General features: G+C 40.8%; 1 protein-coding gene across 1 annotated transcript in view; it reads left to right on the top strand.

Annotated features, from left to right (window-relative positions):
• Positions 1-25,693, top strand: part of SF3B3 (splicing factor 3b subunit 3) — a 52,901-nt gene that overhangs the window by 15,469 nt on the left and 11,739 nt on the right. Inside the window, exons 7-16 of the mRNA XM_017516273.2 lie at positions 982-1,119; positions 1,752-1,855; positions 5,449-5,614; positions 7,922-8,017; positions 12,633-12,705; positions 19,473-19,624; positions 20,073-20,228; positions 20,983-21,138; positions 21,673-21,816; positions 25,156-25,278. Of these exons, the coding sequence (XP_017371762.1) occupies positions 982-1,119; positions 1,752-1,855; positions 5,449-5,614; positions 7,922-8,017; positions 12,633-12,705; positions 19,473-19,624; positions 20,073-20,228; positions 20,983-21,138; positions 21,673-21,816; positions 25,156-25,278 (1,308 nt within the window). The remainder of the gene's footprint in view (positions 1-981; positions 1,120-1,751; positions 1,856-5,448; positions 5,615-7,921; positions 8,018-12,632; positions 12,706-19,472; positions 19,625-20,072; positions 20,229-20,982; positions 21,139-21,672; positions 21,817-25,155; positions 25,279-25,693) is intronic.

Raw genomic sequence — 25,693 nt, 5'->3', positions numbered from 1 at the left:
TTTGAGATAGACTCTTGCTCCAGGCTGGAGTGCAGTGGCATCATCTTGGCTCACTGCAACCTCCGCTTCCTGGGTTCCAGCCATTCTCCTGCCTCAATCTCCCAAGGAGCTGGGACTACAGGCGCCTGCCACCACGCCCAGCTAATTTTTATATTTTTAGTAGAGACGGTGTTTCACCATATTGGCCAGGCTGGTTTTAAACTCCTGACCTTGTGATCTGCATGCCTTGGCCTCCCAAAGTGCTGGGATTACAGGTGTGAGCCACTGTGTCCAGCCAGCCAGTTTTCTTATGGTCTGTCCCATAGTCTGTTTCCTCATGATTATATGGAGTTTATTATTTCTGATATAATTACTACATAGGTGGTGATGTATATCGGTGATATATATTCTCCATGATGTCATACATTGTGCATATATAATGTTGATTTATTTCATTGAGATATTAAATTAGTCTCTTTGTTAAGGCAATGCCCGCCCATTGTCTTCATTGTAATGATATCTTTTCTTTTTTGGTAATTCATAATGGAATTTGATGGTGATCTTTGAGACTAGTAAATATCCCTTTTCCTCAGCGTCTTTTCACCCAGTGGTTTTGGTGAGGCTCATTTACCTGAATCAGTTACTGTAATCTTTCCCCTCACCTCTGGATTATTTATTTGCCTGGTGTTTAACTTTAGGATTTTAAGTTAGTTAATCTGATACATAGTATGACATTTTTCTCTGGAGATAGTTTTTGCCTTATGGCTCTGATCAGGCTGTAGCGTGAAATTGGGACTCTTTTGGTTACCCTGGTTTTATTAGATACAGCAGGTGAATTTTGAGCTGTGGACTTCCATTGCTTTGGCTAGCAGGCTGTTCTGGATCAAAGCTTGTTCTTGTAGGCCCTGAATGTCGTGTGTAATCCCTGTTGCTAAAGTGCTGAATTCCTGAACTAAGAAGGACCCATTTCTAAGACGTTGATTGTGTATTTGACTTTGCTAGAATGATCTGGATGACCCTGAAAGAGGAATGATTTTTGTTTGCTCTGCAACCCATAAGACCAAATCGATGTTCTTCTTTTTGGCTCAAACTGAGCAGGGAGATATCTTTAAGATCACTTTGGAGACAGATGAAGATATGGTAAGTAGACCATGGATGGACCAGTACAGCTACTCTATGAGATGAGATAGGCAAAACAGGTAATACTTAACAAGTTAAAATAATGAGAACTTAGAAAGTGGTTGCCCTTGGAACTGGTATATAAGTACAGATTCTCTCTCTGGTTATCAGATTTTTGGTCTGGAATTCTTACATACAATATAATGCCACTTGTAGTGATTATTTTCAGGTGGTAATAATTGGTGTGAAGAGGATAAAGGTTTCAGTTTCTACTGAAAACTGGATAATAAATGTGTTTATTACCACTCTTACTTGTTTTGTCCTATAGAGAAGCTCTGTGAATAGTTGTGCAGTTTCTTAGATAGCTGTTTGGATCGGGAATTGGCAAACATTCTTTTGTAAAGGCCCCTTAGTAAATATTTACAGCTTTTGTAAGCTACGGAGTCTCCGTCTCAACTACTCAGCTATGCCGTTACAGCACAAAAGTAGCCATAGACAGTATTGATTGGCATGACTGGCCCATGAGCTGGAGTTTGCTGACCCCTGGTCAGATATGAAATACAGTATTTGATTTGCTACTTAGCCTGTGCTGTCGTGTAAATACTGGGCTGACTTCACTTGTTTGTATACCAGAATCTTTCTTTTCTATCCAGGTTACTGAGATCCGGCTCAAGTATTTTGATACTGTACCTGTTGCTGCTGCCATGTGTGTACTTAAAACAGGATTCCTTTTTGTAGCATCAGAATTTGGAAACCAGTGAGTAACCCTTCTGTTACCCTAATTTGCCCTGTTTACTATAAAAGTTGGTTGCAGGGGCTGTGATCAGCACTTTGGAAGGCCGAGGTGGGCGAATCACTTGAGGTCAGGAGTTTGAAACCAGCCTTGCCAACATAGTGAAACACCATCTCTACCTAAAGTAGAAAAATTATCTGGGCATGATGGCGGACGCCTGTAATCTCAGCTACTTGGGAAGCTCAGGCAGGAGAATCACTTGAACCTGGGAGGTAGAGGTTGCAGTGAGCTGAGGTCACGCCACTGCACTCCAGCCTGGGCAACAAGATTGAAACTCAAAAACAACAAAAAAAAGTTGCCGGTAGGAAGGTGTGGCTTTGAAAGGTTTATGGAGCTTTTCACAAGAATGTGTTCTTTAAAAACAAAAATTTGTTTTCTGTTTCCCTTTAGCCTCTTTCTTTTTCTTACCTTCCTTTGTTTTAGTGGCTTCAGTCAGTACCTCTGGGTATCTGCAGAACTATCTTTAGATTCGATGTCTCTTCTGGGCTTTTTGCTGAATATTTAATTAAATAAATATTGAAATACTTAATTACTCCTGGGTGCAGTGACTTATGCCTCTAATCCCAGGACTTTGGAAGGTTGAGGTGGGCGGATCGCCTGAGGTAAGGAGTTTGAGACCAGCCTGGCCAACGTGGTGAAGCCCCTTCTCTACTAAGAATAAAACATTTAGCCCGGTGTGGTGACGGGTGCCTATAATCCCAGCTACTTAGGAGGCTGAGACAGGAGAATCGCATGAACCTGAGAGGCAGAGGTTGCAGTGAGCCGAGATCACGTCATTGTACTCCAGCCTGGGCGACAAGAGCAAGACTCCGTCTCAAACAAAATAATAAGTAAATAAATAAAATGAAATACTTACTATTAAAGAGCTGTTCCATAAGCACTTGATTGGTACCTTTCTAGAGTTGAAGCTTATCAGGCCTTACCTGCCCACACATATCAGCAGTCCTCCTATCCTCAGTATTTCTGTTAGTGACTAGTAATAGGCTAGTTATAGCAACTAAAGTGTGAAATCTCAAAAATTTTTTTATTGTCCAACACTTTTAGTCATGTGCTAAATTCTGTATTTACTTCTGTATCCCTTTTATTGTGATGCCAATCTTGAATTGGTTCACTAGTTGTCTTATTTCATTGCCTTTCCTGTAAAACTCAGCCTTCTGTAGCATCATCTCATCCAGCAGGTAAGAAAACCTTGTTGAAATCATTTCCCCATCCCTGTATCATAATCATAAGAGGCTTTTCATTGTCAAGTGGAAGAATTCTGAATTCTAGCCTCAAATTTAAGACCACCGTCTAAGACTCCAAATTACTTATATAAGATAAGGTGACATAGTCTTGCCAGTATCTGCTAAAGTGTAGGCAAACCACATTACTATTCTAATGCTCAGTTTCTCCATAATCAAAATGAAATACTGTCTAGGATTCTGGCAAACCACTTTACTAATCTAATGCTCAGTTTCTCCATAATCAAAATCAAATACTTTCTGGCCATTTCTGCCTTGTCTGTAGCTATTCTCTCATTATTAAATTGTCTTTTACTCCTCACTTTTTTTTCTGTGATTTTTTTAATAGAGTTAGGGTCTCACTATGTTTCCAGGCTGGCCTTGAACTCCTGGGCTCAAGTGATCCTTTCTCGTCCTCCCAAAGCGCTGGGATTGTAAGCATGAACCACCACACTTACCCTTCTTAGTTTTTTTTTTTTTTTTTCTGAGATCGACTTACTCTGTCACCCAGGCTGGAGTGCAGTGATCTCAGCTCACTGCAACCTCCACCTCCTAGGTTCAAATGATTCTCCTGTCTCAGCCTCCAGTAGCTTGGACTACAGGCGTGTGCCAACATGGCTTGCTAATTTTTCTGTATTTTTAGTAGAGACGGGGTTTTGTCGTGTTGGCCAAGCTGGTCTCAAACTCCTGACCTCAAGTGATCCATCCACCTTGCCTCCCAAAGTGCTGGGATTACAGGCATGCACTACTGCGCCCAGCCAAGACGACTTAGCTTTTTGGGGTTTTTTTGTTGTTGTTTGTTGGAGACCCAGAATCTCACTCTGTTTTCTGGCCTGCTGGAGTGCACTGGTGTGATCTCAGCTCACTGCATCCTTGACTTCCCAGGCTCAAGTGATCCTTCCATCTCATCCTTCCAAGTATCTGCAACTGTTAGCCAGGTGCATGCCTGACTAATATTTGTATTTCTTGTAGAGTCTCAAACTTCTGGATTTAAGTAATCCACCTGCCTTGGTCTCCCAAAGTGCTGGGATTACAGACATGAGCCACCACGCCTGGCTGGTATTTGTCCCTTTGTGTCTAGCTCATTTTACTTGGTATAATATTTATAAGATTCATGTTAAAAAAAAGAAAAAGATTCATGTTTTGGTCGGCTGTGTTAGAACTTTATTCGTTTTTATGGCGGAATAATCCATTGTATGTCTATACTGTGTTTTGTTTATCCATTCTATTGTTGATGTGCACTTGGATTGTTTCCACCTTTTCACTGTTGGGAATAGTGCTGTGGTAGATGTTGGTGTGCAAATACCTATTTGAGTCCCCGTTTTAGGAATGGAATTACTGGGTCATGGTAATTCTGTGTTTAACTTTTTGAGGAACCACCAGACTTTGTCATAGCAGCTGCATCATTTTGCATTCCCAGCAGCAGTATATGCGGGCTTCAGTTTCTCCACATGCTTGCCAGTTTGTTTTCACATTTGTGATTATGGCCATCCTGCTAGGTGTGCAGTGGTGGCATGAAGTGGTATCTCATCATGATTTGCCTTTCCCTAGTGATGAGTGATATGGAGCATCTTTACATGTGCTTATTGGCCATTTTTGTATCTTTGCTGGAGAAATGTCTATTCAAATCCCATTGCCCATTTTTTAAGAGTTGTCTTTTTGAGTTCTCTGTGTGTTCTGGGTACTAGACCCTGTGAGACATATGATTTGCAAATGTTTTCTCTAATTTTGTGGGTCGTCATCTTTCTTCCTTTGATTGATTCACAAAAGTTTTAATTTTTTTTTTTTGTTTTTTTTTTGAGACGAGGTCTTGCTCTGTTGTTAGACTGGATGGAGTGTAGTGGTATGATCTCGGCCCACTGTAACCTTCACCTCCTGGGTTTAAGTGATTCGCCTTCCTCAGCCTCCCTAGTAGCTGGGACTCCAGGCACCTGCCACCACACCTGGCCAATTTTTTTGTATTTTTAGTGGAGACGGGGTTTCACCATGTTGACCAGGATGGTCTTGATCTTCTGATGTCGTGATCCACACGGCTCGGCCTTCCCAAAGTGCTGTGATAACAGTTGTGAGCCACCGTGCCCTGCCAAGTTTTAAATTTTGATAAAGTCCAGTTTATCTGTATTTTCTTTGTTACTTGTGCCATAAATAAAACACTCACTGCACTTCCCAGATATTCTCCCTGAATTGTTTTGAAACAAATCCTAGCTGCTATATTTAGTGATAACACCTAAAAATAACAGTATCTTAATCGAATTGTTTGTGCTTTATGTTGATATCAAATATTATCTTCAGTAGAGAACTCGTTACCTAAAGTTTCTCTTCTCTGCTTCTTCCCAGTTACTTATATCAAATTGCACATCTTGGAGATGATGATGAAGAACCTGAGTTTTCATCAGCCATGCCTCTGGAAGAAGGAGACACATTCTTTTTTCAGCCAAGACCACTTAAAAACCTTGTGCTGGTTGATGAGTTGGACAGCCTCTCTCCCATTCTGTTTTGCCAGGTTTGTGGGCCTTTTCAGTCCCTTCCACAATGAGTCTAAAGTTAAACTGAGGTCTAGCCTAAGTAGCTTTATTAGCATTTCAATGGACTTGCCAGTGTGTAAAGCAGTTACATGTAGAAGTTTGAACACAAAAAAATCATTGATAAATCCTTGGGCTTTTTTTCTCCTTAATGGTGAAACGGATGTTTAATGTAAAAATTCAGATCATTTTCCTGTACAGCAAAAGTCTTAACCACAGTCTTCTCACCTATCCACTCCATTGAGCCATATTGCTTATATTAACAGCTTCTTGTGACTACTTCAGGCGTTTTCACTGCATTTAGAATCATGTATATGTTTATGTGTTCTATCTTCTTTTTCTTTTTAAAATAAGTGGATTCATATACTCCAGAGTATTCTGTAGTTGACCTCTTATCATACAACAGTCTGCATGTAGCTGTATTTATTTAATTTTACCACAGTTCCTCTTTAAAATAGTTCTGAGACATTGGGATCAGTTGGTAACAGGAAGTTTTGAATCACATTCTCAAGAAGGAACCTGAAGTGGCTCAGAATGGAGATTGTGTCTCTCATTGCTGGTGCTCAGCTGTAACAGCTAGGAATTTGATCATGCTGTTGCATCCTCAATTGCCAGGGTTTGAGTGACCATTAGGGACCACTCTTTGTGTAGTTAATCAGACTTCTGATGGGAGAGGGGCTTGTTCACTGTGTACTGGGGAAACAAGTCAGCATTCAGACAGGTTTAATTAACCCCATCTGAAATTAATCGCTTTTGTTTTTCCTTTTTGAGAAAGTATTGGTCCTGAGGGCAACAGAAAATAAGTGTGACTAATTTCTAATTTGATTATTAGTGATTTTTCCACCTTCATTGGAATTTTAACAAATAATGTGTGTAAATAGTTTATTCATCAAGAGTAAAATTAGCCGGGTGTGGTGGCGCGTGACTGTAATCCCAGCTACTCAGGAGGCTGAGGCAGGAGAATCACTTGAACCCGGGAGGTGCAGATTGTGATTGTGGTGAGCTGAGATGGCGCCATTGCATTCCTGCCTGGGCAACAAGAGTGAAACTCCATCAAAAAAAAAAAAAAAGAATAAAATTAATGGGAAGTTAAAGTGTCTATAGTAGGGCTTCTTAACATTTTTTAATGCTATGGATCTTTTTGCTAGCCCTGGGCATCTGGATTCCATCTGAATGATGTTTTACTTTTTACTTTTTTTTTTTTTTTTTTTTAATTAAAAAATTTTTTTTGAGACAAGACTCTCACTCCGTCACTCAGGCTGGAGGGCAGTGGCACAGTTAAATCTCACTGCAGCCTCAGCTCCTGGGCTGAAGTGATTCTCCCACCTCAGCCTCCTCATTAGCTGGGAGTATAGACACAAGCCACCATACCCAGCTGATGAATAATATTTTTAAATGCGTATGAAAATATACTTAGAACCAAGATAACAAAATATTTTTTAGAGTTGTGGAAAATAGATGTCCTTTATTGAGGCCTTATAAATAATAAAGATGATACACTTAAAATGGGTGCATTAATTTTTTAAGAGATTGGTGTGAAGGGTGTATACCCTCAGTACTCACATGCACATCTACGTTACAGTAGATTCCCTTACTTTGCAGAGAGAGTAAAGAATTTTCGTTTGAATTGTTCAGTTTGTCAGAACTACAATACAGATGATTCACCTCTTTTTACATATTGGTCAACACATAATTATGTTGGAAAGCAGCTGGATGTCTGGGACACTAGAGAAATACATGGCCCTTTCTGTTTGTTTTAAGCAGTCAGGTATAGAATGCTTAAAAGTCCAGATGCTGATTAGCTACATCATAGAAGTATCTATAGAGCAGCTGTGTTTGTGTGTAGCCTAAAAGCAGGGGTAATAAATACAATTTTGCAGCAATGATGACAGTAAAAGATAATTGGTGATATCTACAGACCTAAAAGTGACATAAATGAATGTTGTTTCTGTTGGTGACAAAGTTTATGGGTACTGATAATGTTGTAGTTACCTCTGTTTTTAATCAGAAGGAAATGTTAAATTTCACTTGAAGGCTGTGGAACACTTCATATCTCTAAATGTGAAAGTTCCTTTGTCAACTTATAAACTGATTTAAGCCTTGGTTGGGAAAACCTGCTGCATCAAACTGTTTTTTTTTTTAAAACATTGGGACTTTTCTCTTTATGTCTCGGGGCTGGTAGCCAATATATTAGCTTAATACAGTCAAAAATAGTTTGTCTCCTGAGAATGTGAGTTGTGTTTGAAAACAGCACTGGTCGATATTTTTTCATCTTTTTCTCTGTGCAGATAGCTGATCTAGCCAATGAAGATACTCCACAGCTGTATGTGGCCTGTGGCAGGGGACCCCGATCATCTCTGAGAGTCCTGAGGCATGGACTTGAGGTAAGATTGCAGTTTCTGGATAATCCACAGAGTTTGGAGGGAAGCATTGAAAAAGTAGTTGATGGCTTTACTCTGATATTGTCAAAGACATAGTTGCGGTATCTGTGGAAAAGTATGTTCTTTCTCCCTGAATTCCCTGAAGTTTATTCTTTAGACTTTCTATATTTTTTTTTTGGAAGTATTTATTGTTTTTTTATTTATTATTATTACTATTTTTTAAGACGGGGTTTCACCATGTTGGTCAGGCTGATCTTGAACTCCCGACCTCAGGTCATCTGCCTGCCTTGGCCTCCAAAGTGCTTGGATTACAGGTGTGAGCCACCACGCCCGACCAGATCTTTAGACTTTCTTTTTGTTCCTGAGACAAGGTCTTGCTGTGTTGCCCAGGCTAGTGTTCAATGGCGTGATCTTGGCTCACTGTAGCCTTGACCTCCTGGGCTGAAGTGATTGTCCTGCCTCAGCCTCCCAAAGTGTTGATTTCTGGTGTGAGCCACTGTGCCCAACCTGTACTTTTGATTTTCTATTTCTTAACTTGTTAGCATGATAGTCCATATGGTCACTAGTCGTGACATGGAGGCTAGGAAATCTATATGCAACATTTCACTCTTTACATCTAGTCTTAGTTAAATCAACTATATCAATGCTATATGTATTTTTGTGTCTTACTAAGTTTATTCCTTATTACTGTATGCTCTTAAATAGCATACTTTTATTTATTTATTTATTTTTGAGGGGGGGTGTTTCACTCTCTCAGGCTGGAGTGCAATGGCGCCATCATGGCTCACTGCAGCCTTGACCTTCCTGGGATCAGGTGATCCTCCCACTTCAGCCTCCTGAATAACTGGGGATGACAGGCATGTGCCCCACACAACCAGCTAATTTTTGTATTTTTTTTTTTGGTAGAGATAGAGTCTCATCATGTTGGCCTGGCTGGTCTTGAACTCTTGGGCTTAAGGAATCTGCCCTCCTCAGCCTCCCAAAGTGCTAGGATTACAGCCGTGAGCTACCATACCTGGCCAAGTTGAATATTTTTAGTGTTTCTGTAATATTACACCAAAGTGGATAGATCAGAATTTATTTAGTGAGTCTTTTATTGCTGAACTTTTTAGGGAATTTGGACACCAAAAGTTATCTTCTCAGCCAGGCGTGGTGGCTCAAGCCTGTAAACCCAGCACTTTGGGAGGCTGAGTTGGGCAGATCACCTGGTCAGGAGTTTGAGACTAGCCTGGCCAACACGGTGAAACCCCGTTTCTATCAAAAAATAATAAATAAAGTTATCTTCTCAAATCCCATATTCTCTTTGTATCATAGTCTTAATGTTAATGCCTTCTAGTGAGGGCCCTGAACTTGAACTTGTTAGGAATAAAAATAAAAAGCTTCCTATAACAGTTTGTTTTGAGAGCTTGAGAATGGCAAACTGTAGCTCTCAAGAGGCCTGCTGCCTGTTTCTGTAAATTTTATTGGAACATGGCCAAGATAATCTGGGGTTTGAATTCTGGCTCTACCACGCAATAGTTATTATTTAGCTTTTGTTTATTCTGTAAAATGGACTTAATAATGATACCTGCTGTAAAGAATTGTGTGAATTAAATGAGATGATACATATGAAGCACTTAGCTTAATATATGGCATGATGTATTCAATAAATGTTAGCTGTTAGGCCGGGCGTGGTGGCTCATGCCTGTAATCCCAGCACTTTGGGAGGCTGAGGTGAGTGGATCACGAGGTCAGGAGATTGAGACCATCCTGGCCAACATGGTGAAACCCCATCTCAATTAAAAAAAAAAAAAAAAAGTTAGCTGTAAATACTGCTGTTTCAGGGAATTTTAAAATGTTTTGTCTCTTCCAAAATGTATTTTTCAGCTCACCAAAATTTCAAGGACTCAGACCCAATTTAGAGCCATCGGTCTGTTGTTTTTTTTCTTTTTGAGTGCATTGGTGAGACCTTGCTTCACTGTGGCCTTGAACGCCTAGTCTCAAGCAAGTAGTTCTTCCGCCTTAGCTTCTGGAGTAGCTGGGACTACAGGTGTGCACCACCACACTTGGCCTTATTTATTTATTTATTTTTGGTAGAGACAGGGTCTTGCTAGGTTGCCAGGGCTGATCTTGAACTCCTGGGCTCAAGTGATCCTCCCACTTCAGCCTCCCAAAGTGTTGAGATTACAGGCATGAGCCACGGCGCCTGGCCAAGAGCCATTGGTTTTGATTCGTTAGTTACTTCTCATTAGATCTTAGTGAGTATATGATGAAAGCTAGCACTTTACACAAAACGCATATGTGTGGCTGGGCGGGTGGATCACCTGAGGTCAGGAGTTTGACACCAGCCTGGCCAACATGGTGAAACTTCATCTCTACTAGCGCTACAAAAATGAGCCAGAAGTGGTGGTGAAGTGGGCCGGGCGCGGTGGCTCAAGCCTGTAATCCCAGCACTTTGGGAGGCCGAGGCGGGTGGATCACGAGGTCAAGAGATCGAGACCATCCTGGTCAACATGGTGAAACCCCGTCTCTACTAAAAAACTACAAAAAATTAGCTGGGCATGGTGGCACGTGCCTGTAATCCCAGCTACTCAGGAGGCTGAGGCAGGAGAATTGCCTGAACCCAGGAGGCGGAGGTTGCGGTGAGCTGAGATCGCGCCATTGTACTCCAGCCTGGGTAACAAGAGTGAAACTCCGTCTCAAAAAAAAAAAAAAAAAAAGAAGGGGTGGGGGGTCCCTATAATGAGGACTCCGAGGCAGGAAAATCGCTTAAACTGGGAGGTGGAGGTTGCAGTGAGCTGAGAAAACACTACTGCACTCCAGCCTGGGTGACAGGGTGAGATTGTGTCTCAAAAAAATTTTAAAAATGCATTTGTGCATTAGCAGATGATTTTTACGAAGTGTAAGATATAAAGGACTCAAAAATCATCATTTTTGAGTTTCCTGCTACTTCTCTTCCCCCTTCAAATCTGTAGACACACCTTTGTTATATATAAAAATATTTGAGAATTGTTGAATGTTGCATTGTTCCTTTATGCCTATTTGTTATACCATGTTCTCTAACTAAATTATGGTCACAGCCGAGCCAGGGTGACTTGACAGTTTTACATTTGGTATAGAGTATAGCATAATTGACAGTTGAATTTTATTCATGAGGAAGTTCTTAGGTCTTCCTTCTAAATATATCAGTAAACTAGGAAAGGGCTATTCCTCCTGTGAATATACATGAGTTTTTACTATAAGATGTGGATTAGGCCGGGCGCGGTGGCTCAAGCCTGTAATCCCAGCACTTTGGAAGGCCGAGGCGGGTGGATCACGAGGTCAAGAGATCGAGACCATCCTGGTCAACATGGTGAAACCCTGTCTCTACTAAAAATACAAAACATTAGCTGGGCATGGTGGCGCGTGCCTGTAATCCCAGCTACTCAGGAGGCTGAGGCAGGAGAATTGCCTGAACCTAGGAGGCGGAGGTTGCGGTGAGCCGAGATCGCGCCATTGCACTCCAGCCTGGGTACCAAGAGTGAAACTCCGTCTCAAAAAAAAAAAAAAAAAAGATGTGGATTATACACTATATATAAGTGGCTACTTTATTGTGTCTAGATCATTTAGAAACATTTAATAATTTTAATTTTGTAATGATTTTACATTTATAGAAAAATTGTAAAGATAGTGCAGAGAGTTTCTATATAACCTACCTCCGGTTTTCTCCTCTAGATCATTTTGAATTTGGCTTAGATGTTTTGTTTACTCTTATGTTTGAGAACCTATGGAACATGTAGAGAATCATTCACTCTGACTTTAAGGAGCATAAAAATCTAATAGGAAAGACAAAACAGCTAGTGCCCTAAGAAGAAGTGGTGACTGATTTCTTCTTTTTGGAGACAATAGTCTTGCTCAGTCCCCCAGGCTGAAATGCAATGGCACAGTCTTGGCTCACTGCAACCTCCGCCTACCAGGTTCAAGCGATTCTTCTGCCTGAACCTCCTGAGTAGCTGGGATTATAGGCGTCCACCATCATGCCCGGCTAATTTTTCTATTTTTGTAGAGATAGGGTTTTACCATGTTGGCCAGGCTGGTCTTGAACTCCTGACCTCAGGTGATCCACCCGCTTTGACCTCCCAAAGTGCTGGGATTACAGGTGTGAGCCACTGCGTCCAGCTGGTGGTAACTTATTTCTGTGAGTGTTTATAGAAGAGAGGGGTGACTGCCAACCAAGGGGATAAGGGAATAATTTTTCTAAAGGATGTGGCATTTGAATTGGTCCAGGTGGGATTTGGTCTTAGGGGAGCTAGGGAAAGAAATGGGATGCCAATTTAGATGGCGTGATTCATTCCCAGTGGATACTGGTGTTCTGAGGACGATCACGGCATGTTGTACCTGAAGGAAAGGGATATGGTTTTGGCTGCAGCAACTGTACCCTCTTAGACATCCTGTGTCTTTTGCTTAAAACTGTCAGGGGGATTGCTGCTGTCTCTAGCCTGTTTGGTTCTTAGGTTCTTCTTTCACTAGGTGGTTTCATTCTTTAAATTCGGCATATATTATGAACCCTGCCTTTGAGACCTTATTTTCTGGTGTAATTGTAAGAAGGTAGCTGAGTTGCATGCTCACTGGATCTGTGGCTTCCCTCCTCTCCTGTCAGGTGTCAGAAATGGCTGTATCTGAGCTACCCGGTAACCCCAATGCTGTCTGGACAGTGCGTCGACACATTGAAGGTAAGCAGCTCTTTCCCAATAGACAAAATGAGGTTTTGGGTGCCATTGACATAGAAGGCTTAAAAGGCTGCGTTCATAATACTTCTGTATCATTTCCTTTAGCACCATATACCAGAAACTTTTTCTGGCCCAACACTGTTTTTGAAGCTTTTCTAATCAGGTTGCCTTCACCTACCATTTCTTTTTGTGCAGGTGGGAAAGATGGGGGCATAGGTTGGCTGTCTTATTTTAGTACATAAACATTTCATAGAGCTGTCAAGTGTGATGCTTTTTGACGTTATATTGATAAAGGCACTGGATTAATCTATTTAAGAGGTGTGATGTGAGGGAAAGTTGTGCTTTTTCATTTTTCTTCAACTATGTTCTTTTAAATTGTTTTGAAACCGCAGTGAAATTCAGGGTGGTCTAGGAAGTAAGAGATTTGGGAAAGCTTGTTAGTCAGTCTTGCTAGTGCTTGAGGAAAGCAGGTGGAATTGAGTGGAATTGGAATTTTAGCATGAGTAGAAAGGTGGGGACAGGGAAGGAGAAGGGAGTTTGAGTTTCTGGATATAAATGGTCACCGGATACTAAAACTTTGAAAGTAATAGGAGAATGCCTAGTAGTTAGTGCAGTAGCAGGGAAGTCTTGTGACAGTTGAATTGCAGTCTCCTAGAAAGAAAGCTCAGTCATTTTTCTGTTGATTCACTTTGGAGCTACATTTTTCTCTTGTTCTCTCAGAAATGTGGGATGGATGAGTAAGATCATCCTGGCTGGCAGACAGCTTTTTCAAGAAAACAGCTGTAATTCTGCCTGATATTTAGATCTTCTGCTTGTATGAAACATTTAATGAGTTGGGAAATATGTAGGAGGAAAACAGCTTACTGTTAGTAGAATACTCATTTTTGTGGAATTAGTTTTCATTGTAGGCATTTGAATCATATCCGAGTTGAGTAGAAAGGGAAAAATTGGTAGGCTTATGAGCTGAAAAGATAATTATTAGGCACCTGGTTTTGTGTGTAATATCTGCAGAAAGTAGTTGGTCCTTGTTGGTGTTTAACTTTTTAAATAAACTTTTTATTTTAAGACAGATTTAGGGCTGGGTGCGGTGGCCTTACGCCTCTAATCCTGGCATATTGGGAGGCCGAGATAGGCAGATCACCTGAAGTCAGGAGTTTGAGACCAGCTTGGCCAACATGGTGAAACCCTGTCTCTACTAAAAATACAAAAATTAGCTGGGTGTGGTGGCGCATGCCTGTAATCCCAGCTACTTGGGAGGCTGAGGGAGGAGAATCACTTGAACCTGGGAGGTGGAAGTTGCAGTGAGCTGAGATCGCACCACTGCAGTCCAGCCTGGGTAACCGAGAAAGACACTGTCTCAGAAAAATAAAAATAAAATGGATTTAGGTTTACAGAAAAGTTAACCCTCACTGTTTATGAAGAATACAGGAAGTTATTGGGGTTGACTGTCTCAAGACATAGTCTAGGTAGTGGGGACAGAAAATCCTGTCTCCTGAATCTTAGTCCAGTGTCCATTTTGATTAACTGCAGTGAGAGTCTGTGGGTCTTGCTGGTTTCTTTCAGGATAAGTTTAGTTGGTTGAGTGCCCACCATGTATTCAGAGTGACTAAGATAGCGTCTTTGCCTCAAACTCTTGCCATCTAAAAAAGAAGACAAGCATACAAAACTGTTGTGTGTTGTGATGTGGTGAAAGGCATGGGTACATTGCCAGGAGGGGTTAAAGGAGGGGGCTTGTGTTTGAAGGTCAGGACAGGTTCTTAAGAGGGACAGCATTTGCTAACTCGGTGACAGGCAGTTTGTTGTATGATGGAACTTGTAATTGAAAGTTTTTCTCCTTTATTAAATGTCAGAAGTCTCGGAAAGGACTATATCCTGCTAAATTTTACTCTTTCGGTACTGTAATTTGGGAGTCACCCATAAATATTGGTCGGGTTCTCTTGGTTCACTCAGTTTCCAGATACCCCAAGTTATTATCGAGTGAACATTCCTTCTGTCCGCACATGCTGCAGTCTTCCAGGCAAATACTAACCTTGGCTGGTACTTGGTGATACACACTACCAATACCAAGCCTTTTTTTCTCTTCCACAGGTGGCTGGTGAAGGTGCTGATCACCACAGGTGTGTACCTACTGCTAGGGTTGACTATGGGGTCTTACAGTTTACCCAGGGAGAGGGACCTGCACAATATATTGAGGCTGCCCCGATGGTGTCTGTCAGAGGGTAACTTTGCAGTTGGATGTCACTGGGCATAATAGTGCTATACACTGTCTGCCTGTGATGAGATGGTCTGAGGCAGGAATCTGCCTCTCTACTTTCTCCCACAGAATTTGTCAAATATGGTTAATTTGTCTTTTACTAAGCTAAAAAGAGTCTCTAGCTAGAGAACTTTAGCTTCATACTCTCTTGGAGTTGTACATTCCAGGTATCCTGACTGAAAGATCAGGACCTGGAGAAAGCTTTTGAGTATATTCAGAAAGCTGAAGCAAGATAAGTGTCAGGTACCCTTGTCTATGAAGTGAGAGTGAGTTAGTGGAGGCTTCAGTTGTTTGGATAGCCGCTCACTTTACCTTTTGTTGGAGTGAGCTGCTGGTTGAGCCTTAAATTCTAAGGCAAGGGAAGTAGAAGAGAAAAACATTCCCTCTTCTGGGGTCCTAAGCAGTGTTCAGACAGATGGGGGGAGCTCTGTTGAACTGAGACCTAAAGATGCATTGTCATACCCTGATAGATTCTTCACTGAGGTATGAACTATTGTAGTTTCACGTGAGACTTGCATCTTTTAGAAAAGGGCAGTGTGGATGGTACAGTTCCTAGTCATTTACCTTCACTAAAGCTTGGCTTTGTTCTAAACTCCAACATTTTTTTTTTTTAAATAATTTTTTGGGCTGGGTGCAGTGGCTCATGCCTGTAATCCCAGCACTTTAGGAGGCTGAGGTGGGCGAATCACCTGAGGTGGAGTCCAGCCTCACCAACATGGAGAAACCCTATCTCTACTAAAAATACAAAATTAGCTGAGCCTGGTGGCTCATGCCTGTAATACTCAGCTACTTGGGAGGCTGAGGCAGGAGAATTGCTTGAACCCGGGAAGTAGAGGTTGTGGTTAGCCGAAATCGCGCCATTGCACTCCAGCCGGAGCAAAGCAGAACTCCATCTCAATAAATAAATAAATAAAAATAATAATTGTAATTTTTTGTGGAGTTGGGGTCTTGTTATGTTACCCAAGGTGGTCTTGAACTTCGGAGCTCAAATGATCCTGCCTCGTCAACCACCCAAAGTGCTTGAACCACCATGCCTGGCTTGAACTCCAACTTTTAATCTGTATTTACTCTAGTACATAAGAGTTAATCTGCTGCAACTCTTCCTCACTGTAGAAGGAAGGGGTAGAAGTTACAATGTGTTTGGTGTTCTCAGGACAGTGTTTATTTTGAGGAAATCTGTGATTTAAAGCAGCTTTGAGACGTCGTTGACTCACGTCTTGAATTGTCTAGCAAAAGTATGATCCTATTTAAGTCCACTGAGCATTTATTTTCTTTTATGTCTGAGTAATCTGGAGTCTTGGTCAAAGGAAAGGTACCCTTCCTCCCTTCCTTTCCCCATTCTCTCCCATGAAAGTCAAAGGTTGTATGATCTGTCTTCTGGAAGGCGCCCTTTTCCCCTTCGTGAAGTTCCGAGACCAGAAATCCTGGCCAGTTACAGCCTTTGGTTGCTTGGCTTTAATTTGCTTTGACAGTTTTTAAGATTATTAGGTTTCAGTAATGGGAACACATGAAATGGTACTGTATTCATATACAGGTATTGATCAACTTACGACCTATGCAACTTACGACCATTCGACTTTACGACCACAGTCGCTAGCCACGACTGCTCCGCGTCTGGCAGCGCAAATGTTGCCCAGCTGGGCATACGACAGTGCGGGACAATAAACATATATGCTATATCATATCATTATTAGTCATTTTCTTGCCTTTCTTACTAAAATGTGAGTGGTTTATATCCCTATATCTTTAACAATATTAGAACATACTAAGTTTAAATTATATTTGAACAAGATATCCAGATGACATCTTTTATGATGAATGCTACATATTTGTATCCCATGGAAAGTCACATAAAATTGTGATGATTTACTTTTCTATATACAATGATAATAAATACCTGGCAACTAGTCCTTTTTAACCCTAAGACTTAACATAGTTCATACTCTTCTGCTTTTCAAAACTCATCATGTGCCGTGGTTTTTCACTTCAAACCATAGACCACCGTGGTTCAGTGATCTGTGAATATTCCACAGTTTTACACAAGGCTGCGCCTTTACCAGAAGTTAAGGTGACTTTTTAAAAATGAGATTTGACAAGAATGCTTTCATAATAAGCATTCAGGTCAACCTTTACTACTGGTAATGCAGTGTTTTACTTAAACCTGACGAATGTAAAAATAAACAAAATGGTGTAGAGATGATACAAATGGCATAAAATGAACAAAGAAAATTATGATATATAACAATAATGAAAGAAAATTATGATAAAATATGACTTAAAGATTTTTATAACATCATTTCACAGTACTGTACATATAGCCTACTCAACTTACGACCAAATTGTGTTACGACCGGTCTGTCGGAACCAATCGTGGTCGTAAGTCGAGCACTAGCTGTAATGTTAAAATTAAGCAACTTCTGTTATTTTTACACAACAGAAATTTCCAGTGCAAAAACTGAGAGTTGGAGTAAAGGTTCCAAGCTTGGTGTTATATAGAGATGGATTTTAGTTTTGTTGTAAGCTATTGAGACATCCATTTCAGAGACAACCATGTCCTTACTCATGATAGTGAATAGTGCTTAATTTTACAAAATCATCTTGTAAGACGTCCTCAAAGCATTTGATATGTAATGACAGTTATAGCAAAATGATGAAAAACCAAGTATCTTCATGTCCAGTATTATTCCTTATGATTTGGAAATTGAACCTTTACTCTGTGGATTCCTGGTCTAACCATTAGAGCATGCCCGTTAGGAAAGATCTTTGAGCCTTGTTTTACGGCCACCACGGTAAATACATATAATATGTAATATTAACGGAAACAAAAGTTTCACAAAACAGTAATTATCTTACTATATATGAAGCATCGTCATAAATTACATTTATTTCTGTTATGAAGTGCCTATTGTGCAACCCATTAAATTGATTTTATGTCCTGCTAATAGGGCAGAACACTACTGTAGGCCATGCCAATGATACATCTTGTTGTTTCTTTGTTTGCTTTGAGACAGTCTCATTCTATCACCCAGGCTGGGGTGCAGTGGCACAATCTTGGCTCACTGCAACCTCCGCCTCCTAGGTACAGGTGATTGTCCTGTCTCAGCCTCCTGAATAGTTGGAATTATAGGTGCCTGCCACCATGCCCAGCTAATTTTTCTATTTTATTTTATTTATTTTTTTAGTAGAGACAGGCTGTCACCATGTTGGCCAGGCTGGTTTCGAACTCCTGGCTTCAAGTGATCCCCCCATCTTGGCCTCCCAAAGTGCTGGGATTATAGGCATGAGCCACCATGCCCAGTCGAATGATCTGTCTTCACTTGACCCTTGCTTCTTTAAAGAATGCTGATTCTGCATTCTGCAGAGCTGATCTAGTAATCGTAGTTCAGCTGAACCTCATTTGAAGTCATCAGAACCAAAAGTATGCTCTTCGTGTGGGTGAATAGACCAGCCTCTGGCATTGAGGTCTTGACAAGTGCTTAGGCAGACAGGGTCCTGTAGCTGCTACTACTAGGAGTGAGGCATACATTAAATTTTGGCACCTTTTCTTGTTCTGTTCCTTTTTTATCTGATTTCTGGGCAAGGGGGTGTTGATAGAAAAATTCAAATGTAAAGTAGGAAAATATCAACTCTTAAAAAATTAGCATGCTTTTACTCAACATTTATCAAGCTGTATGCCATACGTTGTACTGGATGGGGACATTTGCAGAAGCTGTTTTATGTTGTAGGGTAAGATATATGGGAAATAGAGGGACCTGCAGAAGAAATTTTGAGGGTTTCTGATATATACCTCAAGTCCTCTGACTTCCTTGAAAAACTCATCAATGTTTGTTTATTCAACTACATTTCATTAGAAAAAGCAAATTCTAATAGGATTGCTCAACACCACAGGATTGTTTTATTTTTAAGTAGTGAAAAACCAGAGAGGTCAGAGGTGTCAAGGTATAACAATATAAACAAACCTCACCCCCTGCCCCCATTTCCTGGTTATCTAGTTTTCTTAAGTTGTTCCCATTGGGACTAGGAGTCTGAGTTTCCAATCCTAGAATGACTTAGTTTCACAGAGGCTTAAGTAATCTCTCTTTTATTCATTAGAGCTTGTGTTCATTCCGACATAAGCTGCTTTTGGAAGAAGTTAGGGGTCTTTCCTAGTTAAAAGGGGTATCCCTTAGGAAGGGATTGTGGATTGACAACTGGCACAAATAAATGAAGCTCTAGCTCAGTATGTTCTTGCATCAATACTGTATTTAAAATGTCCTCATGCCTCCAATTCCTTTGCTTTGTCCTCGCTTCTCTAACAGATGTCTCAAGAAAATATTGAGGAAGGAGGGTATATCTGTAGGCTCTTATGACTTCCATTTTTCTTTTGGCTCATCCTCTGCTCTGTGCGTGTGTGTGTGTGTAATAACTACACATAGAAGTACCTTGGAAGGTTTCTGAAGAGAACTCTTAGTGTTTCATTTGGCTTTGTAGTTCTAATGAGTTCTTATCTAACCAACTCCCTTCTTTTCTTTTTCAGATGAGTTTGATGCCTACATCATTGTGTCTTTCGTGAATGCCACCCTGGTGTTGTCCATTGGAGAGACTGTAGAAGAAGTAACTGACTCTGGGTTCTTGGGGACCACCCCCACCTTGTCCTGCTCCTTGTTAGGAGATGATGCCTTGGTGCAGGTGAGGGTTACCTACTTGAGCTTACCTACAGAGCTTACCTACTTGGCTTGCTTTGTTCTTTCTTGGCCTTTGTTGGGGTGTAGGCTGCTGTGTTCATGTCTCTATTCACCCTCACCTTCCAATAGGCCTTAGGGAGGGAACATAAGAGTTTGGCACATAATATCCCCCCTGTATTTGCCTTTTTTTGTTGTTGCTATCCTCATCTCTAGTAAATATAAGTGTTTTGTTAATGAGCTTTGAACTTCTTCAAGTGGACATTGCAAAACATTATTTAAAAGTTGGCCTTGCCTGGGGCCTACTAAATAACTCTTTTATCATTGACTCCACTGGTGCCTCAAATGCAGTGCCCCCAGGTCTGATCGTAGTGAGAGATCTGATAGTTGTGAGGGTCATTCTGAGTGATGAGCCAAATTATTAAAGTCAGGTTTCTTTCTGTTACTGACTCTAGGTCTATCCAGATGGCATTCGGCACATACGAGCAGACAAGAGAGTCAATGAGTGGAAGACCCCTGGAAAGAAAACAATTGTGAAGTGTGCAGTGAACCAGCGACAAGTGGTGATTGCCCTGACAGGAGGAGAGCTGGTCTATTTCGAGATGGATCCCGTATGTTATTTTATCATTGCTCAGTGTAGGGTCCAGAGGGAAAGGTGGGCATTGTAGTCTAGGCATTTAGATGACAGTTAAAGAGAATTGAAGTGTCCACAAACCAGTTTGGCCCTTCACAGAGGTGGGGAAAAGGGTAAGTTGATGCCTAATTCTAGGTGGAGTTAGGAAATCCCCTTTTAGCAATTAAACACTTGCTCTTCCTGCATTTCACTCTCTACTTTTCCAACAAATATTTGGCATAGATTTAATTTCTGCAGTTCTGAATCCATTTCTGAAAACTTCTGTATGGAAGGATATTCAGTTCACTTAATTATCTTGCTCTCAGGAGTTTTCTAGTGTGGCAAAATTTGTAGCCTAACTGTACCTTTGGTTGAGATTTCCTTGTCGTTAACTGTATTTGCCCCTCACCCAGAGTATTCTCATAAACACATAAACAGTTTTATATATCTCCATTTCCTGAGAGCAAAGGTGGCTTAGGAAATTTATGACACATTGACCTTCTCAAAGGTCTTTTCATTCTCTGATTGGTAGAGATACTCATTTTGCTTGCAGTGAGCCTGTTAAATTCAGTCTTGGGAACTCAGGAAACTCAGGAAAATTCTTGTCATTGACTATAGTGAGAGGAGTTGGGGGAAGCAGAACAAAATATAACAGCTCTCCTTCATTCTCTAGGTCCAGGGTTTTGGGTGAATTGGAGCATGTAGACTCACCCCTTTGTAGTTTTGACCTCACTCTGTTTTTCCTCCTGTAGTCAGGACAGCTCAATGAGTACACAGAACGGAAGGAGATGTCAGCAGACGTGGTGTGCATGAGTCTGGCCAATGTACCCCCTGGAGAGCAGCGGTCTCGCTTCCTGGCTGTGGGGCTTGTGGACAACACTGTCAGAATCATCTCCCTGGACCCCTCAGTGAGTGACACTCTCAGCTTCAAGGATCATCTGGTTGGAACCTGACCATCTGGCCCACTCCTGATGTCCATTGTCCATCTCTGAGATCATCTGGGTTAGACCCCAAAATCTGAACCTACTGCGTCTCTTGTGTTGCAGTGTGTTTCAGGAGTCTCCTGCTGGGTGCTGTGGTTTAAGGATATGATCCCTGAGACTACAGAAATGTTTCTTTGGCTTAAGCTTCAATTCCCTTTTTTTAGTTAAAAACCAAGACCGCTTAAATTTGACTTGCTCCAGGACCCTAGATGACTTTGTGGGAGGTGTGCCTTGCTTTATTACCTTTACCATTATCTCCTTTGACAACAGGAGAAAAGCATGATCTTCCTGAAGCTTATTCTGAGATTTGGTGTAACTAATAACTCAATACTCTTAAGAGTCACTCCCAGGGTTTTTTCTGTGTATAATCTAATTCTAGAATTAGATTTCCCTAGGTATGTTTTTTTCCTCCCAATATTGTTGTTTTCTGTGTTTTTATGATTTCTCTCTCTCTCTCAGGACTGTTTGCAGCCTTTAAGCATGCAGGCTCTCCCAGCCCAGCCTGAGTCCTTGTGTATCGTGGAAATGGGTGGGACTGAGAAGCAGGATGAACTGGGTGAGAGGGGCTCGATTGGCTTCCTATACCTGAATATTGGGCTACAGGTAAGAGATCCAGAGGCCCACGCTGTGGACATCAGGCTTTCTGTAGGTTTCATGCACTCCTTTTTTTGATAACAGGCATTTTCTGTCTCCATGGTTTCAGATCCTTGCCTTATGAACAGTAAACAGTGTCACTCTGGGTTCTGCTGTCTCAACTCTTTAATTTGAACAAATCAGGCTGAGAAGGAAATATTTTCATAAAGAGTCTTCACATCTGATAAATGCTTTTTGATAGCTGCTCCAAGTCAGAACTGGATGGGATCACCTATAGTTCCCATTATTCATTTCTGCTTTTGGAATGAATACCTCTCAATTCATAATTGGCTTCATTAGCAATAAAGGACCCCTAAATGGTCCCTGTTGCCAAAGTTGCTGAACTCTTTGTGCTGTGAAAAAGTGTGCTTTGACACTAACATGGTGTCAGGATTCTTGATCATATATTTTTATTTTCTTTAATGTTTATTGACTCAGACATCTAAGTAATCTAGCCCAGGTATTTTTTCCTTTTTAATTTTACTTCCTGATTTAGAAATCTCAAACACAACCAGAAGTTAGAGAAACTAATACAGTGAACTTTCATGTACCCAGTTTTTTTGGGGGAGGGTTGTTATTTATCGTTTTTTTTCTTTTGTTTGATTTTAACTGGCTGCCACATGTATTTTCTTTTTTTCCTTTTTTAGTTCTAACAGCTAACAACATTCTGCTGTTTCTGTTTTATCTTTTCCCTGAACTGTTTTTAAAGCAGATCCAAGATGTTGTCATTTCATCTACAGATAATTGATAATGTAGCTCCAACAGATGTGTTTTTGTAAGACATTAATATTATCATGCTCAGCAAAATATAACAATAGTTTTTTAATACCATGTTCCAGTTTTCCCTGTTCTTCTTCTTTCCCCCAAAGTGGCTTTATAGTTGGTTGTGCGCAGCTTCTCATCATGGCACTCTATGCTTTTTTCCATTTGCTTCATGTGTCTTTTTATGTCTCTTAACCTGTCCTACCCCATTTTGCAGCATTACAAGATCACATCATTTGTCTTATACAATTTCCCACTTTCTGGACTTGACAAATTCATTGCTTATGTGTTCAATGTTCCTGTACCCTCTTTGTTAAGCTGGTGGGTAGAGTTAAGACCATGCCATCCGTTAGAAATATAAGGTGAGCTACAGGTGTAATTTAAATTTTCTAGGTCAAGTGGGCGGATCACCTGAGGTCGGGAGTTTGAGACCAACCTGACCAACATGGAGAAACCCCATCTCCACTAGAATTACAAAATTAGGCAGGTGTGGTGGCACATGTCTGTAATACCAGCTACTAGGAGGCTGAGACAGGAGAATCGCTTGAAGCCGGGAGATGGAGATTGCGGTGAGCCAAGATAGTGCCATTGCACTCCAGCCTGGGCAACAAGAGCAAAACTCTTATCTCAAAACAAAAAATGAAAAAGAAATAATAAATAAATAAATAAATTTTCTTGTAGCCACAAAAAGGAAAAAAGTAATTTTAATGTTTTTTTTTTCTTTTTCTTTTCTTTTTTTTTTAAATAGTGTTAGTCTCTTGCTGTGTTGCTCAGGCTGGTGTTAAACTCCTGGCCTCAAGTGATCCTCTTACATTGGCCTCCAAATGTGCTGGTGGGATTACAGGCATGAACCACTGTGCCTGGCCAGTCTTAGTGTTGTTTTAACTCTGTATATCTAACATGTAGTTAATATAAAAATTGCTGAGGTACTTTACCTTTTTTCTCTCTCTTTTTTTTTTTCTTAATTAAGTCTGAAATCTGGTATTTGGTACGTTACACTTAACTGTCAGTCTTAGTTCTGTTTAAAATCTATTTTTATCAAAAATTTTTTTTCCTTGAGACAGAGTCTCACTCTGTTGCGTAGGCTGGAGTGCAGTGGTGCGATCTCGGCTAATTTTTTGTGCTTCTAGTAGAGACAGGGTTTTGCCATGTTGCTCAGACTGGTCTTGAACTCCTCAGCTCAAGTGATCCACCCGCCTTGACCTCCCAAAGGGCTGCAATTATAGATGTGAGACACCACTCTAGGTCCTGTCTCAGTTCTGATGAGCCACATGTAGCTTGGTATAGCTATAGTATTGGATATTGCAGATCAAGAAATTGGTTAGATTCAGATTTAATTATTGGGGGAGGGGAGCATTTCTTTGCTTACTGTAAGTACAGTTTATATGAGAAAAGGATCCCTTTTTTTTTTTTTTCCCCCATTGTTTCCCTGTTTTCAGAGTAAAGAGTAAGGGCCATAGCACTCACTTCAGTGGGGACCAGTAAAGTGGGTTTTTTGCTGTTTTTTAAGAGTAACATTGGCCAGGTGCTATAGCTCATGCCTATAATTCCAGCACTTTGAGAGGCTGAGATGGGTGGATCGCTTGAGCGCAGGAGTTTGAGACTAGCCTGGGCAACGTAGTGAAACCTTGTTTCTACTAGAAATACAAAAAATAGTCGGGAAAGGTGGCACATTTCTGTAGTCCCATGTACTTGGGAGGCTTAGGTGGGAGGATTGCTTGAGCCTGGGAGGCAGAGCTTAAAGTGAGCTTGTCTCAATATATAAATCAAAATAAAATAGAGTAACATCATAAACTTGTGTGGATTTAACTCCTCTTTCTGTGTTTTTTTTTTTTTTTTTTTTTTTTTTTTTTTTTTTTTTTTTTTTTTTTTTTTTTAATAGAGTCTCACTATGTTGGTCAGGTTGCTCTTGAACTCTTGGCCTCAAGCAGTCCTCCTTCCTTGGCCTCCCACAGTGCTGTGATTACAGGTGTGAGCCACCTCACCTGGCTTGTTTTTTTTTTGTGGGGGATGCTTAATTGCCTCATTCTAGAAAAGTGGAAATTTCTCTTTCAAGTTGGTTTGCCTTTTTAACACAACCTCACTATTTGTGAGGGCTTCCTCGCCTTGTTGCACAATAAAGTGTCCCCACATGTGTCTGGAACATTCTGCCCCAGCCCCAGACGAGTCTTTCCTTTTAGAAACCTTGTTCTCTTAAGAGAAAATGCTGTTTAGGGACCGTGGTCAATATGGTTATTTATTTATTTGAAATATATATTAATGAGGAAGGATTTAACATACATGGTAAAAAGAAATTTTAAGGAGATCCAGTGAAAAATAAGTTTGTTTTTACTTAGTAGATGGTCCATAACTTTGAATGATTAAGTGATTTAGTGAGAGAATGAATGAATGGCTGTCTGATTATTTAGGATCTTTTTTAAACAACCAAGTTATTTCTTTCCATCTGCTCTGATTTCTTATATGAAGTAGCCAAGGGAGAGATTTCCGATCATAGCTGATACCTTTCCATCATGAGTAGGCTTCATGCGCTCCTCTCCTTTTGATTAGAACGGTGTACTGCTGAGGACTGTCCTGGACCCTGTCACTGGAGATTTGTCTGACACTCGTACTCGGTACCTGGGTTCCCGTCCCGTGAAGCTCTTCCGAGTCCGAATGCAAGGCCAGGAGGCCGTAAGTAATGAAGGTTGGGGACAGGGAACATGTTTGAGATTTTAGTGGCCCCATCTGAGAACAGTCTTTGTTGTAAGCTTTACTTTCACTAATTTACCACACCGTCTTTATTGTTTTCCTTTATGTTGGAAGTCCTGAGTTTCCTAACCTAGAGCCTCCTCATTGGGGTTCCATGGTACCGTGTCATTTATACGTGGGTTGAGATATTGATCCCTTTAGCCCCCTCACTGGTCAAATAGGGCTGGAAACCTCCCATCTAGGACACCACTAGCCATTAGAATTCGGGTTTTACCCCAGTCTTAGATCATTACTAACTTTACTACCTAATGCGAAAGAGATTGGGAAACATTGTATCCTGTGTAGTTTTAAGAACGTTAGTGTTTCTGGGCACTGTGCTAATTGATTCCATGTAATT

Source organism: Cebus imitator, unplaced genomic scaffold, assembly GCF_001604975.1.
Source record: "Cebus imitator isolate Cc_AM_T3 unplaced genomic scaffold, Cebus_imitator-1.0 Scaffold577, whole genome shotgun sequence".
Classification (NCBI taxonomy): Eukaryota; Metazoa; Chordata; class Mammalia; order Primates; family Cebidae; genus Cebus; species Cebus imitator.
This window is presented reverse-complemented; position numbering and strand designations above follow the sequence as displayed.